Below are 20,777 nucleotides of genomic sequence, written 5' to 3'. Positions count from 1 at the left end.
GGTGGCTTTTCTCAGGTGCTTCAACTGCTATTTACAAAAAAGAATAGCACATACCAGCAAGATTTTCTAAACCACAGTGAAGTACAGGATGCAGAAGAACTGGTATCTTAAAAACTGTACAGCCCATTACTGAATGCTTGACTCCTTGGTGTACAAGTAATGTTGACTGGTTTGATCTCAGATCAAGTTGAGCATAACACTAGCCTCTGTTAAACGTGCAGGTGAGCAGCCACTCTATTTACTAGTCCTTTCAAGCCATAGCATCACACCACCACATTACCTAATCAATAACAGAAGAGCACAATTAAGCACTGGCCATTCTGAACTAGGAAGTCCTCTTCAAGCCATTCTCCACGGAGCATAGCACTGACCTTTTCTAACCTTCTCAGATTATTAGTCGAATAGTTTTCCTCCATTCATATGGGATTCCTCTAATTCTTGCAACATCAGCAGCACTAGCCTGTTCCAGTATCACTATATAACTTGTTTGGCGATCAGTCCCTGCTACAATCCCAATTCTGTATGAGCTAGAGGCATTACATTTGGCAGCCTTCTTACATGATATCCCTGTCCACTGGTGGTTAACCTGTGATGCTTCCACAGAGGCCACAATTTCAGAATGTGTTCATTATGAGATGTGCCTTGGTATAAACTGTCTGAATTCTTCCCAGGACTGTCCTTAAAATGGACAAATCCTCTCAGTTATCTTTTAATATGAAGTTCTTAGGTAAAACACAGATAGGTTATACAGTGTTTACAGGGATATTATCACACAAAACTCAACTCTCCTACACATTAAACTTGTAGTTTCATTTTCCACCACGCACCTTTGGTGTAATAAAGAAGTACTGAGACGTGCTTTCTTTACAAGCAGTTTTCACAACCATTTCAAAAACTCTTCTCTCGTTCATTGGATCCATTCCCTAAAAGAAAAAAAAAAGAAAAGAGTTTCTTCTCTCTGCTATGTCATAAGCATCTGTATAGTTAAGAGGTTATGTACTGGACTTGATCCTCACCTGATTGATTTCATCTACAACCCTGAAAGGACATTTGTTGAATTCCTGCAGAGCCATCAGGTACAACATAGTGGAAACACTTCTCTCACCTCCACTCTGATGATATGCAGTCAGTTCATGAAGCTCAGTGCTCCTGTGGAATTTTACTCTAATGCGAATCCCATACTTGTCGTACTCCTCCTATAAAAGCCAGTACTTGTTACACTCAGTTTCTCTGTACTACAGCTTACTTGGTAACGACATGCAAATTAAAGTAAACTTATGTCAAATGTTCTACAGGGGTCTACAAATTACTCAGGTTTAACTTAGTATCAATACATTAATTCTATTGCATATGTTTTCCTTAACTCTTTATCTTTCCTTGTAAGATAGAGAATTTTCAATACCACACCCATGACAATGATTTCTTAATTTCTGAATCCCTGGTAAGAAAGATTTCATACATATTAAGAACATTGACAAGAAAAAAAATTCTTAGCTAGAAAAAGCAGAATGCAATGCCCCTACAAATCTCATTCATTGTAAAAAATGCACAAGGGTAGATGACGCTATCAGCTTGAACAGTGGGATGACAGGGTGGTGTGTAGGTTAAGATCCCATCTGAACCTCTTCAAGAGCAAACAGTCTAACTAAATAGTAAACATTTCCTCCACTAGCAGATTGAGATATGAAGCCCCTGCAAAATCCACCATGACAGCATTTTTGATTTCATAGTCTTTCAGGAAAACCACACACAAGGATTCCGACCCTGGCTGCTTCTAACAGAAAAGTGACACTTGTCAGCAGTCTGAGTCAATGATGCATAGGTGTGGGGATTACAGATGGGGTTCAAAAGAAGGTCCATGCAAGGAAATACATTCATGATTTGAGGAAAAATACCTTTCGGAATGCTTGCTAATATTTCTGAAGTTCAGGGGAACTCAGTGCAGGAATGGCAAGGCAATCCCCAGTGTAGAGAGCCCATACTGATTGTTTACCATTTTGCCTGCATGAGACACAATCTTTATATGCATCTATGAAGTTAATGAGAGCTACAGGGAAGATTCAAAAGTTTCAGGAACAGGAGTTGCAGGTCTATGCATATTCACTGTGGAAACGTAAATCCTGCACTTGGAGGTCACTGAATCACATTCTTCTGATAACACAATTGCAAATCTCAGTGTAGAAGAAAGGAATGGAGATGATTGCTGATGGGTACTCACAGAATACTTCTTGATTTAGAAGGGACAGTTGTGGCAAAAAGACAATGAAGGACCAAAGAAGAAGCTGGCACATGCCAGTTTGGTTCAGATTGCCACACATCACAGTCATTAAAGGCATATGACCTGGCAGAGCAGAGTACCACTGCAGGGCTTGCGTTTCTGAAGAACAACAAGGTCTAAAAGCCACCATGAAGCAAATAAGCCTTCATAATAATAAGTTAATAATTAATATATAATATTTATAATAAAAATTAACAAATCTTAGTCTTAAGACTGCCTTAAGAAACTTCCAAGTCTGTAGGAACAATTTTCAGCTTCTTCGCTACCTTCAGATCCTGCTTTGGGATGAGTAATGTACATACCAGACAGCATCTAATATTGGAGAAGATATATCAAATCCTCTCAGATCTGATTTAGCAGATCAGCTGATCCGCTAAATCACAAGAACAAGTCACCTTTTGGTGTTCCTGTTTTACTACACCTGCAGGCAGACAAAGATCCTCAGGACTGAAAAGCCTAAGGTCTTACACTGCTATTTACTTCCATGTACTACAAACCTCTGGTGCTTCTGATTTACTAGTATTATAGAACATTGAACTGTGAATTCTTGAGGCTGAAGCAAATGCATACACACTTCAGGAGAGAATGAAGGAGACCTGACATAGTTATAAACACATTTGCTAAGTTCCATCTTTTTCCAATTTTGGACACAGGTCACCCTTCTCACCCTTGACGTTTTCCCAGTTAGCAATGGGCTGGCACTTCAAAGACACTGATGACCTGCCTTGAGAAGGAGCGCTATGCGAGGAACAAAGCAACGCTTAATGCAAATAGAACTATTTGCAAGCTGCTTTTGGTTACCATTTCATTCTCCCCCACTATGGAAGAAATTTGTTCTTTGGCATTTAATGCAGCTTATCAGAAGAATAATTAAGCCTATTAGATTTGTAGATTGCAGTTTGATAGCCATGAGTGATAATCAGGAGCCTCAGAAGGAATATCATGGGGCCTGCTTTCAAAACAAATGAATGTTCCTTCACTAAGCCTTCTGGAGGTTGTATTTTGCTGAGGGCAGCTAATAAAACATTCTACTAATCAGCAAAGATAACAGCATCATAGCATTGATGAACTTTCTCCATTTTAGTAGGATTTGATCCTGACAATCAAGTAGCAATCTCAACAGACCCACAATCTGTCTTGCTTAAGATCAGGAACACTTCAGCATAGTGAAGTGAAATAATAAATCCTTAAGTTCACAACCTCGCTCCTGTTTCTTCTAACAGATACTTGCAGATCTTTTGCTATACTCCTTGGAAGGTGGTGCAACTGTGGGACATCAAGAACACAACAACTTCTTATAAGGAGAAATAAAAACCAGGACCTAAGGCCTCTTGGCCTTTATTGCCAGACTACTGGGAATGCCAATTCATATAACTGACAGATGTTCCAGGACCTGTCAAGAACGATGCTCAAAACTCTCTGTGGGAAATCAAGGAAGGTGAGGGCTACCACTGCTAGCACCCTGAATTCTGGTTACCAAGTGCTACCAAGGAACATCAGAATGTTCACTGAGGTTTCTGCTAGGATGTCAAGGAAGAACCTAGTAAAGCATTTCACACAGTAGGTAGTATCACCAAAGACATCATTGGATCTCAAGGTCCCCTGAGGGCACACTAGAGGCTTGAACTTCAGTATCACAGGAATATTTCTAACACACACAATTCTGCCTCAGGCATCTCTCTTTTGATATTTACAGGTCACGGCAAAAGAGTCTCCTACAAAGAAGGGTAAGGAACACAAACTCCACAACAGATTATCCATCTCTGTATTATAGGTGTTGATGTCTTGAGGAAAAAGTTTTAGTTATCGGCCCAGTACCACTAGCTAACCTCAGACTATTTTTGCCATCTTTGCAAAACAAAAGCAAGACCTTCCAAAGAACATACTCAGAAAAACAGTCCAGACTCCCTTTGCTTTTAAATTGCTTTACTGTTCTTGTGTACTCCCTCCCAACTGACTTTTAGATAAGAGAGATATTTGTGTAATATAGATCTGACTTCACTATCAAAAGAACTGAAAAATCCATGTTTTAATGTCCTACTGTCTCATAATACTCATTTCTATGTAAACACTTTTAAGCCGTTCATGTGGAGAGCCTTGTCAGTCACTACTCTGCCCCAGATAATAATTAACATTTTAAATATTTTAAGAAAAGTTGCTCGAGTAATTTACAACAGGAAAAAATGTTTGTGTCAGCTTTCACTATTGTGGAGTCTATGCATTACACGAGTCGTAAACTCATCATTAGAGAGATCAATTTAAAACAAAACACCCAATTTCTCTGCAGCCCACTGCACTGAATATTTCTCCTCAAGGTACTATCGATGGTTTAAGTTCTTCATCACAGGTAAACCCTGACTATAAATGTTACTGAGGGCATAACAGACTGTGCCAAAGGATTGCTACTTCTGAAACAGACAAAATGCCAGCAGACTCAAATAGAAACTACCTGTAGAGCCAAACCCATATAATACCTAATAATAGTAGATTTAGCACTAAATGATAACAGAATAGCACAAATAGCCAAAAATGTAGAATTAAATCAGTAACTTAATGAATCTGAGTTAAAGTAAATACAATGCTTCTAACTGAGTTCTGTAAGTTGCAACAAGCTTCCAAAAGTCGAGTTGAAGTCCTATGCATCTAGACAAAGGCTCTATTCCCTTTAATCAGAGTACTAACATGAAGGAAGTGTGTTCATCAGTAAAAGTTTGTTACTTTTTTAAAAATAACATCTTTCCTACAATCCAAATAACTTATTTTTTCTTTAGCAATATACAAGCAGAAGATGTTATTTTTACATAGGAAAAATAAATCTTACCTCGTTTTCCACATGAAGATCAACTTCACCAACACACTGCATAGAACTAAAGAAGCTACTGAACTTCACATTAATTTGCTCAATCAGCTTTTTCAAGGGGTTTAGCCACTTTTCTTTGACCTACAAGGAGACATATCCAGGTAAAACCACTTTTGATAACTGAATTTTCCCTTAGAAATAGCATTTAAATTCAAAAATTATGTAATTACATAAGCTAACATCTCAGTTTAGACTCCAGGCAACTTGGAAACCCTTTATTTCTGTATGTACATTCTATTTGAATAAGAATATACTGATACAGAAGTGATAATTTCAATTACCTGTGAAATGTTTCGCTTATAGTTATCCAATTCATTTTTCTTTTCCTCTAGATATTCCGTCAACTGCTGTGCTTCTTGTGTCTCTCTATTGTATTCTTCAACAACCTGCCAGAATAAAAATAAGCAGTCAACAAAATGTTTGCCAATTCTAACCTTGACTGTAAAAATCTCACTGTACTGATTCTGTTCAAACACAATTATATAGATTATTGCACTGCACACCAAAAGAGATACGGTTCTAGCTTTAAAGAAAAGAAACTGTAAAGCATTGCTTCCTTCAGGTTACTGCAACTTTTTTTCCCCTGTTAAAAGGCACAGAACACACTGTTCTTTTGGAAGAACCTACTTAAAATTCCAATAGATGCAGAATCTGGCATTTACTGCACATTGTTCCTGCTGTCTAGCTTATTATACCAAGAGATCTAGCACAGAGTGGGAAGCAAGTACAATATGGGTGAACGGGAAGGAAGGGAGGGCAGAGTGAAGCAGTGAACATACTGAAGCGTTCAGGCCTGTGAAACAGGAGGCTCTGGTTTTCTCTTCATTCAGAAAAGCATCAATTTCCTCCAATGTGCTGGGAAGAGCCTGAAAAGCCTACATGAGAAAGGATGCATGTGTTACACAGCAATGCTAATGAAGGACTCACGCTTGCTGAAAAGAAACCAAATAAGCCGTAAACATTCTATTACTTTTAATTGGGATGTCACGTATTCAAAATTTAACTCTGCAAGATTCCCTCACAAACTATTCCAACAGAGAAAGAAGGCTACAAGTGCTACTACATAACAAAAATACACAATAAATTGGTCCTTAGCTGCCTACTTTGTGAAGGTACAGATGCCCACAGACTTGGTATAAGGCAGGGGCTATTCTAGTTAAGCCATGCAAATACTTTCAGAGGCTGGGAAGACCTCCAGGTAAGTAGGCATACCCAGATTTCAGTTCTTTTGTGTTGCTCCATTAGAGCAAGAAGCTAGAAAAATATGGCCTCTATTTCTGTGAACACAAGGCTATGTATTTTAATTGGAATTCCAAATTTTCTCTCCTCTGTGCACAGAACAAAGTGATAGACCATGGTCCATCACTATTTAAAGGTACTTCGAAGGATGACAATGTAGGAGTCAAAACTAAGAAGTACACATGATCCTTTACTGGTAGCCTTCTACATATATACATATATATATATACACACACACACATACATAGATTACATAACATTCTTTGCTGGAGAAGTTAGAATGGTATACACTACCCAAAATTTAAGACATATGTAGAGATTTGGTTTTGTACGTACAGTTTGAAATTCCTTTGGAAGATGTTGATCTGGAGTCAGTTTGCAGATGTACTCAGCTTTTTTCAGCAACTCCTTGCAGTTCTTTGTAAGAATTCGCTTCCTATCATCCAGTTCATTAAACCGTTGCTGTTAGAAAAGATAAGAAAATACGTTCTTTTTCTTTTACTTTATTATAAACCTCCAGAGGTGACACTAGCACACTGACAACAAACAACATTTGGATCAGAGAATGTAGGTGAAATTAGACTGGTTAAAGACTGAAAAATCTTTGTTTCAGCATACAGAACTCATTCTGCCTCTCTTCTCAAAGTCAACAGATGCCAAGGTAAACTGATCAAAAACATGCTCTTGTAATATAGCTAAATTTATTTTCTCTCAACCAGACACGCTCACGTAGATTCAATATATATCTCAAAATAAAGACTGTTTTACAGGAAATTCCCTATAAGCCAAAACACAACTACTTTAAGCCTTATTTTTTATTAGCTCCCATTTAGCTGCATTTATCTGCTTGGGATAACATGGTGGACATGATGTATACTGAATGGCATTTTAGCTGAAATTTTACAGAGTAAACATCATTATACAATCAGAAGTACATCTTTTTCTGTTTCATATCCTACCTCATTAACACAGTCAGCAAAGAACAGAACAGAAACACACATAACTTTTAAACTAGTGCTGAAAAGTGAAAAGCAGATACAGTTTCTGGTTTTGAACAGTGATATCAAGGCTAAACTCTTGGAATTTATACTACAGGTAAAGTGGCCAACCCAGCCCTATCACTTTTACAATGCTATGTTACTACAACAGTAGTTAAAATATGACACACAAAATATGACAACGTCATAAAACACTAAGCTAAAGATTACCTCAAATAAGTAGTATTCAGGCAATAAATTTGGAAAGCCTTAAGCATCTCTTCCCCTCTGCCCCCAGAAATCTCAATATGGTCCCTACCACAGGCCAACTGCCTCCAAATGCTGAGCTGGCAGTGCTTGGGAGTAACTGTTTGATGCTGTCTCCCAGCTCAGGTGAAAACCCAACTGCAGATGGCTGGGAGCTGCCAACCACTTAAAAGTGAAAAGGAGTACATCTCAAGATACTGGAACTTTTAATCCAAGCTATTTTACTATACGTTTACTCAGTGATTACACACGCAATCTGTCTTTTTAACTACAGGAATATATACTGGTTTCACTTTTTTCAGAGGCACAAAATCCTAACTCAAAGTTCATATGCACAGTATTTTGCTTCAAAACTTATTTCTGACAGTTTGGAAAGTTCAGTTCTGTTCGTAGACTTGGGAGAGCTTTATTTCCCAACTTTTATTGTCGTGTACTTCAGTTAAATATGGGAGCCCTCCAGTGGCAAAAAAATCTCAAAGTGTTCTTTGGAGACTATACAGCGAGATAAATATTTATTCCTCATTTTTAAAAGACAGGACACAGGCACTGATGGCAAATCACATTAGCTTCTGGCAATTTAATCAATCTTTACTACTGCTTCTGTGTATTTAGTAACAGATACGATCATGATTGACCATCTGCGGTTCCTACACTCACTCAAGAATTAGGGCTGCTGTTCTCCACAGCATATATCAACTCAAACCCCCTGTTCTTCCTTCCCTCCACCAAGCATTAGGAAATAGATTTTGCATTAGAGTAAGCATTTCACAATCTTCACAAACATACCGTAAACATATTTTTCTGCACTGTGTTAACATTTTCATGAAGGTAAGGTTAAAAAAAAAAGAAAGGCCTTTTTTAGATTTCCCCTCCTCCACTTCATAAAGTGAATTGTGGAGGACAGAAATGTCACGTGGTGGGCAAGAAACACTGGCATCAGAGCTATACAGATAAAACAGCAGTAAGTGGAGGGTGGCCCTTCCTTTTGGTTACAGCCAAGAACTTCTACATTCTGAATCAGCACAAATAAAACCGTACACCACAACACTTACATTCCATTACATATCTGCATATGCCCTGTAATAGATTAAATAAAAAAATTTTTTCAGGGAAATTTAAGAAGTTAAAACTGGGCTGTAGTTTGGATCCCAGAACTCTAAAAGCCAACTGGCTTCATCCGAGATGTGTTTGACCTCATGATACCAAAGGCAAAGGATCCAGGGAAAGGCAACACACCCATACTTTTTATACAAGAAACATCAATTTTATACCCATGTGTTTGACCATTTCCAGAGCCAAGGTCAATTCTGAATCATCTTAAGTGGGGAATCCCATCTCTCAAATGTACGTAAAACTCCCACTTAAAACTCTGCAGAGCTGCTTGAAACCAGATTTTGAGTTGGTCTCTAAGCACTGAAATAGATTCAACATTGAATATGCCTGACTCGAGACTAAGGCAAGTGAAATTCTTCAGGGTGTGAAATGGAAAATACATGTTTGGACAGAGGAAAACCTCAGCATTCAACAGGAAGACTGGGAAGCAAGAGATATTTGATGTGGTTACGAAGCATGTATTAAAGTAAATGTACTGACAGTTAAAAAAGGTAATGCCAGTTTTCATTCAGCTTTGCCAGTTGATTATCATGGCCACATGCTAGATAAAAGTAGACAAATATAAATAGATAAAAATACAAAAGTTTTGATTCCTTCTCCCTCCCAGACAATCAAAAGTACATGGCAATGTCAAGGTTCCTCTTGATTTCCTGAAGATGACCCAATAAAACCATCTAGATAGAAAAGTAACTCTTAACTAGAAAGAATTAGTCTTGTACAGAGATGCCACCATGAAAAATCATAGCCCAAACAGAACTTTATCATTTGTTTCAGCCAACAGCCTAAGAACCAACGCAGAAAGAGCTTTATCTGGGATTCTTAAGGAAAGTTCTGTACTTGTGCAGGGCTGTGATTACAGCGTCCTGAAAGGCATCTACCAAAGAGCAGAAATCAATTATATTCTGTATGCACAAACAATTTGTTTTCTGTTGTGCTCATCAGTACTGCAACTGATTTTGCGGAAGTTGTGAAGAAGCAGCTGTTTAAAGAAAATATAGTTACCAGTAGCCAATGTTTTCTTACAAATTTGTATTTGCATGCTAGGTGACATGATTTAATTATTTGAAGCTTGGAAATTTGTATATAGAAAAATATGAACCTGAAAACTAGCAAGCTATCAAAGCAAGACAATTAGACTCTTTCAAACAACCATCATAAACATGCAGGCAACTGTGCCAGTTATCCAATGACCAGATGGGGCTAATGATCCTCCCTAATGTTCAGTATGGGTCACAAACAGATTTGCTTCTTAGGCTCATCAAATAAATTAAATACAAGGAGTTGTTAAAATAATGCTAAGGTTCCTACTTGAACTGCAATGACAAAATACAACCTGAAATCTGTTGTTGCTAACAACTTATTCAAAAACATGTTACTTTTTTTGTCTTTCTACCTAAGTAGTTCAATAAACCACATCATAAAGCAACAAACATGCGGCTCTCTCCACAGTAACCCAGTGCCAATACCTCACAAAAGGAACATGTGGTCTTCTCTTAGATGTACTCAGCGGAATTTGTGTTTGCTTCTGATCTTAATCAGATACCAGGTATTATAAAAACTCAGGATTGCCTGGCAGACAAACACCATGAGTAAGTACTAAGTATTAACATAGTTTTGTGGCTCCTGTGGCCCACCAATCCAATTTCAATGAATGCATGACAACCAGCACATGACCTACAGAAATGTCTGATGATTAGAGAATTAATGGTCCTATAGCTGTAACGCTGAGGCTCTGATTTAGTTCACTACACAGCTTTTGTACGACATACTTATTTCTACTTGTTTGGCTTCCTCCTTTTTGCAGGTTTATTCATTTTATGGAGCACCTGTCTGCAAGACAGCACTTCCTCAAAGTGTTGTGATGGCATCCTCATGGGCAGCTTTGGAGCAAGACTACCATAACACAGTACTGCTGTAGAAAAAAAATTATCACAGCCAAAGCCACTAAGAAGTTGGAGGGAAAGGCCAATTTAAACATACTATTTCAAATAACACTTAATTTGAGATGAAGCCAATACTGAGTTTTCCCCATGAAAGTACATCTCTTTAGGCAGAAGGTAAGAAATAAGCCACAGTGTACAACACACATCATTCACAGGGCAACACAGGAAACAGAACTTTGATAAAAAGGGGCTAAAGACGTAATTCAGCATGCAGTATACAGAAAGCACGGCTTTAGACTTCGCTGTATGTGAAAACTTAAGCTACACTTGAATACTCAGAAGAGTTTTCCTCCAGAGCAGTCAAACTTCTCAAAATTCTCATCACTGGAATTAGTGATTTCTTTCCCCCCCTGCCCTGTTTTAATGTTTCTAGAACCACCATCCAAAATACAAGATCTGATATGATTTCCTCTACTTACGTGGTTGAATACAACCCAGTAATGACGCCTAATGGGACCAGAGCTGACTCAGGCACCTCTTCACTAGCGAAGGAGCCAATTTTTGTTTAACCGAGAATTATCACATTTACCTTGTAAGTCCTGTCTACTGATCTGACCAGTCATCTACCTATGCACCAGTCCAAGCTATGCTACAAATGATGAACAAGATGGGGACAGACAGAACTAAAGACATTAAATAAACTTCCCAGTGATGATACATACTACTCCCATGAGGCTCATGGCTTTGTAATAACATTCTTACTCCTTACTGAGCTCCAACAATGAAGCTACTTGCACTGGATTTTTATAAAGTCTAAACAACAGCTGCATCACATGAGAGAACTGATGCAACAGTGATTTTCCAAGTATCATGCTTGACTTGTCTCTGTCTTAAGATACTTTTTGCTTCTCTTATGAGGTTCTCCTCTTCCTAATTTTCCTGTAAGTGATGATACCTATAACCTTAAATGGTTTTCTAAATAGATGCCAAAGTCATTCTTTTGGAAGTGTGTATCTATCTATCACCTACCCTTTGAACTGGTTTCCATTTGGGTTTTTTTGTGGATCAAATTGAATTAGCAGTAGGTTATAGTTAATCTGACTCTTGCAAGACAAGGAAAAAAGCTTACCATCCTGTACTTCGATTGCAAGATTTGGAAAAAAGCTTACCATCCTGTACTTCGATTGCAAGATTTGGAAAAAAGCTTACCATCCTGTACTTTGACAGTTCTTTTCCACAGTACATAGAAAGACTGTACTACTGCACAAATATAAAAATTGACCTCTATGCACCAACCCATGAGAGGTTACAGCATCCTCTGCTTTTAGAAAAGAGTATTTGTGAAACTAATTCCTCTGTCTGTCTTTTTACCTGAACACAGTGTAGCTTCCTAATACCATCAATAGAAGGATCATTTATCCTCCTTTCTGTCCTCCAAAAAGGCATTTAATGACAGTACGAGAAAATAAGCTATGAAAGAAAGGTAAGCCAGCTCTGCTCTACTCTGATACAATATTTTTTGGTTCATCCTGTGCTTGCATCTCCATGTGGGTTGGGGATACTTGCCTACAACAGTCAGAAGAAAAAATACTTCCAAACAACAGCAAGCCTTTTTACACAAACTATGCGTTATAATAAAGAGATCCAGGACATGATGACTGTTTAGTACATTGTCATAGAAGCTTAGCTGCCTTAATTGAGGAAGACAAAGCTCCTATTCAGCTTTAAATGAAGAGGCTGAAGTCACAACTATGAAATCAAGGCTAGACATTTAGCCATACTAATACCCATTTCTAAACAAATACAAAGAAGCATCCTTTTCTACACCATAAAGTCTTCCACAGAAAATGTTTTCATAGTAGATATCCCAGTATTCATAGAAATATTTACCTCTGCAGCTTTTAGCTGTACACTTGCTGCTTTATACTCCAATTCCAGTCTGTTCTTCTCAGCAGCCACTGTAGCGCTCTGAAGAGCCAAATCTACTTTGAGGATGTTCAGTGATATGCAATTCTACATAGAAAAACAGAAAATGTAATTTTTTTTTCCACAAGAGACTCAGAACTAATATAATCACTAACAGGCTTTAGGAACTATCAATTTTTCTTAGTCATTGCATATGATTTCACACTGTGTTCAGCTCTTCAACGCTGCTGTAATTCCATGAAAAAGAGGTGACTTACTGGTGACCCAGGCTCTTCAAGATACATAGTCCTCATGTACTTTTAACTTGTAAGTGTATACATACCACTTGCAACAAAACTATTTTGCACCAAAAAAGCACATTCTCTTTCCCTATGCCATATACTCACATGTGAAATGTGAGAAAAGACAAAGCCATCTCAATTGTTTCTCAGAGACAGAATCCAACAGATTTGGATCTGTGTGTGACACAGTAGGAAAAGGTTAGAAAATAAACACATCAGATATGCTCTCTCCCTGACAATGCAAAAGGACTGACCAGATATAGAGTGACTTCAGTGTCTTGTGTCTTAACTGGAGCAGCATATGCCAACAGAAGGAGGCTCTATTTTGGAAGTTTTGTAAGAGGCTTTAGTGATCTCCAGAATGTGGTTTGCTAAATTTGAAATTAAAATGTTTGCTTCGTTAAATGAGTCAGCTCAGGAATGGTCCAGAGGTTTCAAAACCAGTAATATATTCTTGACTGTGTGAAGGGTAGCTTCAAATCTTGATTTATGGGGCATTGAGAACACCAGTTTACCATTTTATTTTTTTTTTTAAATGATCAGCATAAAATTACAAAAGGAATCCTCTCCTAATGAAAGGGAGGACAAGGTTCCAACTGTAGACCTAGAGAACCTGCAGGATGGAGTTTTGAGAGTGTTAGCTTCTGACCACAATAGTCAGTCAAGGTCTGAGATCTTTACTATTTGTCATTTCAACACAAGGTTTCTACAGTGTGAACTTGGACATAGGAATAAGTTTATTCATTTCCAATCCACTTAAAACAGTTTAAAAACAATTATCAGAGAAGTAAACTGAAAAAAGAGAAGTTGTAACAAAAGGAGATGAACAATGGAAAGAGTTAAGATTATTCAAAGACAAGAGCACAAAGAGAACTACCTGCAAAAGCACTGCCAGAATCTGAAACAGTAGAACAATGCCGTTTCTGTCAACTGGCTGTGAAGTATTGATGTATTATAGGTATGTGTCAGGTACAGTCTGCCTTGTGTACTTGTGTAAATATACATGCAGCCTGTCACTCCAGCTGGCTGTTCCACACAAGCCCCAGAACTCTTAGAAAAATAGATCATGTTGCCACCATGCAAGCACACGAAAATCCCATACATGTTTTAAATTTCCTTGTGGCAGAAGTGCATACGTATGAACATAAAACTACTTTAAGTTATCATTTTAATAGCCTACAGCTAGTGTACATACAAAGCCCCTTGAAGAAAGTACAAAGACTCCCTTAAACTTAGAAACATTCATAAAGATTGGTTTGGAGATGACTAGAGAGATGTCTATGGATTTCAACAATTTTGATGAAACACCTTTCTTTCATCAGGCCATTTTCTTCTCTTCAGTATATAGTAACAAGTATTTCCTACAGCACACAAAGTGTGAAAATTAAGCTGATCCACAACCAAAATAAATCCCTTTTGTAATCAGTAACTATTTCAGGGAAATACCATCCATCCTTCCATACACGCCGGTATACTAAGGAATACACAGTATGCGTCAATCCACTGGGTGAGAAAGAGATTAAGACAGTCCTTCAGGCAGGTCATTCAGCAGTCAGTGAACAACTCTGGCTGCACTTTACAGCACTTGGACAGTTTATGTACTGGGAAATGGGCATCAAATACAAAAAAATCAAAAGCATATTCTAGAAATTCCTGTTTTAAATACACAGCATTTGCACAAATTTAGAGAAGCGTTACTTTTCAGTACTGTTACTATCTGTGCAAGTTCTGTGAAGTAATCTGCAGTCTAAGCAGACCTTTTTAACATGGCAGATGTTCATTCAGGTCTTCTTGCCATTCTTTGGCATTTTCAAATTTGCTTTGGCTAGCTGACCCAAAGGTGATCTCTGAAACAGTTCAATTGTTGCAATCCATGCCTATCAACAAGCAGAAACAGCTCACCCATTTATAATATTTTCTTTATTACATAAATACCAGCAACTGAAGTGTAATCAAATCAGCCTCACTTCAGAGGTAATACTCAACTCCCTAGGCGTGTAAGCAAGAACATATTTCAACGTTAGTAAGGTATGGCAAAAGAGTAACATACACGATTGAAATGCTTGCAGGAATGGCACTATTTCTTGCTGAGCGTAGAAGCACAAGCAGATTCCTTTGGAACTAAAAATAACTGTTTCTTGTTCCTTAGTTATGACAAAACACTCTAAGAAAACTCACCTTGTGGCAGCTCCCATTATTAGGGCTTACAGGCTAAGGTAAAGCAGCAATGAACTCCAGACTGTTTTCTTTTTTGAGTTAAAGAAAACCTCATGACGTTGGAGCCTGCGACTTAAGTGCTCTTCCTATCCTAGCCCTCTTCCACAATCCTGAATCTTTACAGTTTCAGGTCAATTTTTCACATGACTAATGACTACTCTTTTTTTCAACAAAAATCAAAACAGGGAGATTATGAACTAGGGTGGAAGGAACAATTCACAGAATTACGCAGTATTCCAAAAATGTACAGGCTGAAATAGTTACACAGTTAATTCCTAGTTCATGCCTGTATTTACTGCATCAGACTATGGATTGTAAGACTTCAGTCACTGAGAGCCTAAATCAACACAAGCAAATAATCTACAAATCATATCAATGACAGATAAACAAGTTCAATTTCATAAAAGCTTCAAAAGATGTTTATCTTGAAACAGGTTAGCTTGTAAACATTTACAGTAACACATCCAAATGTCACGTAACTCCTACTTAAGTTACAAGAATTGGGCTTTGCACAACAGTGGAACACAAACAAAGTTAAAAATACATACCTTTATGAGATGCATTAATTCAGTAACAAGTCTTACTTTTTGGATATTTATTTCTTTGATCTTTACATTTGCTTGTTGAAATTCCTTCTCTAGGTTGATAGCGTCTTGTTCCAGCTGTCTTAAACTATGGGAGGAATCAAGATTTGATTAATCCTGATTAAAAATAAATTGCACAAAAATATTCTTAATCTTGGTAATGAACAAACAGCTGGCAAGAATAGGAATTTGCATATGTAAATAATACAAATGCATCAGAGGCATTTCCAATTTATGCACTTTAAACCTAAGAAATTCAAAAGACAGAATCATCCATAATGAAAGAAACCCTGATTTGGCTAAGGGCATCACTCAGCAACCATGCTCCTTCACTTGCATAAATTTCAAATTCAGATTAAAAAAAAAAAATATAGTATCAGTGTAAGGATGACATTTCTTAGGTTTTCCTTCTGCTGCTGGTTCCTTGCAACAATACAACATAGGAGAATTCAGGAGGCTTGCTTAATTCTTGTTATGCATACTAACAAAAAAATGTGTGTCCTCACCTTCTTGCAGAAAACGAGAATTTTCACTTGTTTGAACTCTCAAAAACATGTAGCTATGAAAAACTTTGTATGAAATAATCATGATGTTTAGTGAGCTGCAAAGCATCTGCAGATCTTCAAAAACAACTAAACAGTCCAAAAGGATGATCCAAGAAACTAATCATTCTTTGATCCCCGGGAAAGCTTTGCAGCCAGTCCCCTTGAAAAACAATTCTAGGGCCACAAAGGAGAAGGTGATCAGGAAGAACGAGCAAGCATTTACCAAGGGTACATCATACTTGATGAACCCAATTGTAAAACAACTACATGACAGGAGATCAAGTGGTTGCCATTTACCTCAATTTTAGCAAGGCTTTCTGTTAGGTTATCTAATAAAAGCTCACCTACACACCCAAAAAGGAGAGAAAACAGTAGATTGGAGAAGAACAAATACCACCCTCCCATGACTACCCAGGCCCATCACAGGAGCCATCAACCCATGAAATGCTCATCTCCACAAACCCCAAGGAATACAGGGGCACTGCAGACAGCAAGAACCCTAGTGAAGGACTCTGAGGAAATGACACCCTGTCCTAGTACAGTCCTCAGTACAGTACATGCTAGTATCCATGTGTGAAACCCAACAAGTTAAGTCAACACCACAGCACACTCTGGACTGAGGGAGCTGAAACGTCCTGGGGTTAGAGGAGACATTATGGGGTGCAGTAGAAAAGCATTTTACAACTGTGCAGGAGTTACTATTAGATATTCGGGGAGAAACCAAATGCAGCGAAAGGGAGGGATCTAGGTGGCTTAGAGAGGAACAAGTATGGGAAAACAGAAAGATATGGGGATAAAAGGGACAGTTACATGTAAATAGTTTGCTGGTTGATATGCTTGTCCAGCCATGCCCAGTTTGATTTTTCACTCTTTTCCTGGGTGGAGGACTCTCAATTCACCGCTCATGTGCATATACAGAAGTCTGAAGTACAAGCAGCTAAAGTCAGATCAAAAGTCAGCTCAAAAGTCTGAGAAGAGGGCCTGTGTCTGTGGTAAAAGACCAGAGTAAACTTAAGTGATAGCCACCAGATTGGGACCACAGGTCAGAGGCCCATGTGTCCATGGGGCCAACACCTGGTACAAATACAGGTGTGCAAATGAGTATTTGATCCCTAGCAAAGACCAAGCCAGACTAGCTGGCAAGTAGGTCAAGTGGCCTGGGAGCTAAGGGGGTATGTGGGTAACAACAGATAAGACCATGGGAAGAGATGGCTATTGGAGGAAACAGCAGAGTCCAGCCTGGTTGCTAGAGACCATGAAGTCTGCTGTCTGCAGGGGCAAGATCTGCTGGCATGTTATGTATTTAACATTAAGGTGACAGGGGTACTGGTTACTGGGGGGGAACCAGGGGAGTTATGGCTACCTCTGCCTACTTCTATGCCCGTGTGTCTCTGAGGACAAGACCACTGAGTTGGGTACCAGGAAATGAGGGAGTCCCAGCCAGTTCTGCATGTATGTGCACATCAGTGAGTGAGGCAGTATGTACAGGCAACAAGAGCAAGGCTGCAGCCTTGGGAGTTGCATGTCCAGGTACCAGCAACTGAGGAGACAGAGGTCCTGGAGCAGCTACTGTGCAGACTCAGTGTCTTGACCCAGCTGCTGATAGGATCCACTTTGCCCATATGTATGTGTAGGAATCTCACTAGGGGAGACCCATCCTGCTCAGACAGTGTAGGAATATGATGAGGTCACTGGTGCTGTGTTTGCCCAGCTGCTCTGGGTGTCCATCTGTGCTGTGTGGCTGTCTGTGAAAATATGTACATACATGCTGTTCAGATGTGCTCTGTGTGAACATGTCTACTGGGTAGACTGGTTCAGCCTCACTCCTGGTTGTACCTGTGAGCTGTATCAGCTGCACCTTCCCTTCAGGCTGCTGTCCCCAGACCCCACTCCCTTAACTTTTTCACTGGTGTCTCCCACAATATTGCTGTACTCAAACTGGAAGACAACAGTCTGGATGGAGGGAAGACCAGACAGGGTAAAAAAGAAAAAAAAAAGGATGGTCAGGCTCAGAGGGTCACGGTTAGTCTGTTGTATACTGCCTCCAGGGCAGTATTAAGCAGGGTAACTACCACGGGATGATCCACGTGGACCTGCCGTTTAACATGCCTGCAGTGACACGGAGGAGCCGACAGGGGGCAATCCCATTAAATTTTCGAAAGACTAACATGGGTGCAGCCAGGGGCCTGCCGTTTGCAGGGCTCTGTTGAGACTGCAGGAATGGGTCATGGAAGGTACGTGACATTCTGCAAGGACAAAGGGTCTGAGTCTTGCCTCTGGGAAGAAAGTGGGTCTGGAAGCAATACCGGCTTGGGACAGACTGGTTGCAGAGAAGCTCTGCTGGGAAGTACTTGTGATATTGATGGACAACAAGCATAAATCAGCAGTGCACCCTGGCAGCAATAAGGTCTCCCAGCACCCTTGGCTGTATGAATGGGAGCACAGGCAGGAGTACAGTGGTTTTTCCCTCTGTTCAGCATTGCACTCAGTTTTGCCCCCTGCCCCAAACCTCAAACTAGAAAAGCAAGCAAGATAGTCAGGGGCTACAGCACAGGTCCTGCAAGGACAGCATGAGGGTGCTCAGCTTGTTCACTCTAGACTAGACAGAGCTTCGGGGCACCTAAGAGCAATGCTCCCGCTATCCTTCCCATGAGGAAGCCACTGACAGGATGGAACCAGGCTCCTGTAAGAGGCGCACCATGGAAGGATGACAGACAGTGGGCAAGCTTAAACAAGAAAGATTCTTCTTCCTCATAAGGATAGTCAAGTAGTGGAACAGGATGACCAAACAGGTTGTGCAATCTCCACAGACTTTCAAGATGCAGTGGGATACTGTCCTGAAAACCTGGTTTGAATTCAGTGTTGACCTTGCTTTGAGAAAAAGCTTGGACTACAGACTACATGAAGTCCCTTTCCACCTAAGTCATTCTAGTAATTTTACATTATTTTCAAAATTTTATCTAGATACTCCTATCAATTACAAATGTGAATATTTGAAAATAGTTACACTCACTGCAAGGATTATGTGTAGAGACAGATATTTCAAGAAGACATCCACATTACAGATGAGAATGTTAGAAATTTTCTTCTGTAATTGTATCAGGATTCTTACCACTATTTAAAACTGGAAGAGCATAATTATTTTTTCAAAGGGAAGGATTTAAATCAGTATTTCTTTAGTTAAAAGGTCCACCTCCTGCCTTCAAGCCATATTCTGTATTCTAGTAAAACACTGTGACAATACATGTATCCCTAATAAGAAACCTGAAAGTAATAACTTGGCTTTGAGGCTAAGCTCACATCCACACTCTTGAAAGCTGCTGCTTTTCACAGCAACCTGGACACCTGTGGCTATACAACAGTTAATTCTGGTCTAACTTACCCTGCAGACCTACTTTTCTTTCCTTCCTCATCACCCCCCCTTCCCCCAACAACCTCTTTTCAGTTTAATGCATCGTAAATAACACAAGAGACATGCACATAAGCACCAGCAGTAACTTTCAGAAAAGTATTACGGTGGTATAAGAACACATCAGAGTACTTGAGGGTACAATGTTGGCTGGGACTGTTGCATGAGCGGAGAGGTGAAGCCTGGGGCAATCTTGTCTACACTGCTTTCTGGGAATGTGAGCTTAAATGAAGTGCCTCTTGAACCATGCCCAGGTTCTCCCTTATGACAAAGCAGTAACATAAGAACTAACTGCAGGAAGCCCGCAATACCAGAAAATACATTAAGACAAGTACTGAGGACCATCAGGATCCAATTGGATCCTTGACATACTTACTTAGTACCATATGTATGTATGTCAGAGTATTATCTAGATATGTGCTACCAAGGCCAGGACTATGGTAGTATTTGAGTAAACAAGTGCAATGATCTCACAATGTTTCCTCTAATAAAATTGTAGTGAATTTCAAACACTAACTCTATTATATGCTTTCTCAAATACTGTACTCCATTTTTAAAACACTTGCTTTGGGTATCCCCTGTATCTGATGCTCAACTACTGGTTACTTTGTAAGGATGAAAGCACACTGCAGTAAGAGGAAGCCAAAATACCTTTGCTATTAAAATGGTTCGTGTTTCATAGATAATATAGCTTGTTTCCTACCTATCATACTTCACAGCAATTTTTGATTCCAACTGTCTCCTCCTGCTTCCTCTCTCTAAAAGCTCTTTCTTCTGTTGTCTGAGCTGATTATCTCTGCATTCCAGATGTTTTTTTCTCTCAGACAATGCAGTCAAACGCACATCCAGTGCCTGTGATGCGTTAATGATATCCTGAAATAGAACACATACCACTAGCATTTTTAGTACAAACATACCATACTAACACACACAAACAGGCTATGCTCATTACATGATAAAATGGGTAGTAGTTCACATCATATACAGCACAGAAATAAATTCCTACCTGTTGCTGCTTTTCCAGCTGCCTTCTTTCTTCTGTATCCACTGAGCTATTGAGAAACTGTGCCACCTTCAGAGATGTGTTAGTAGAGAGGGTTAGGTTTGTATAAGCAGATACTTTAACCACGTATTTTTCTTCTGCTGTGTACATTTGCCGAAGTTTGGTTTCTTGTATGATCTAAAAAAACCACAGAAG

General features: G+C 39.1%; 1 protein-coding gene across 4 annotated transcripts in view; it reads right to left on the bottom strand.

The window, feature by feature from the left end:
* SMC5 (structural maintenance of chromosomes 5) overlaps positions 1-20,777 on the bottom strand; it is a 49,636-nt gene that overhangs the window by 3,899 nt on the left and 24,960 nt on the right. For all 4 annotated transcript variants that reach the window (XM_013301831.3, XM_005240696.4, XM_013301837.3 and 1 more), the window contains 10 exons: positions 20,586-20,759; positions 20,283-20,452; positions 15,590-15,713; positions 12,508-12,630; positions 6,714-6,839; positions 5,918-6,013; positions 5,420-5,524; positions 5,100-5,219; positions 1,017-1,196; positions 828-923 (listed from right to left, as the gene is read on the bottom strand). In XM_013301831.3, the coding sequence (XP_013157285.1) occupies positions 828-923; positions 1,017-1,196; positions 5,100-5,219; positions 5,420-5,524; positions 5,918-6,013; positions 6,714-6,839; positions 12,508-12,630; positions 15,590-15,713; positions 20,283-20,452; positions 20,586-20,759 (1,314 nt within the window). The remainder of the gene's footprint in view (positions 1-827; positions 924-1,016; positions 1,197-5,099; positions 5,220-5,419; positions 5,525-5,917; positions 6,014-6,713; positions 6,840-12,507; positions 12,631-15,589; positions 15,714-20,282; positions 20,453-20,585; positions 20,760-20,777) is intronic.

This window comes from Falco peregrinus, chromosome Z (assembly GCF_023634155.1).
Source record: "Falco peregrinus isolate bFalPer1 chromosome Z, bFalPer1.pri, whole genome shotgun sequence".
Classification (NCBI taxonomy): Eukaryota; Metazoa; Chordata; class Aves; order Falconiformes; family Falconidae; genus Falco; species Falco peregrinus.
The sequence above is the reverse complement of the archived record's forward strand: the minus strand, read 5'-3'. Positions and strand labels throughout refer to the sequence as shown.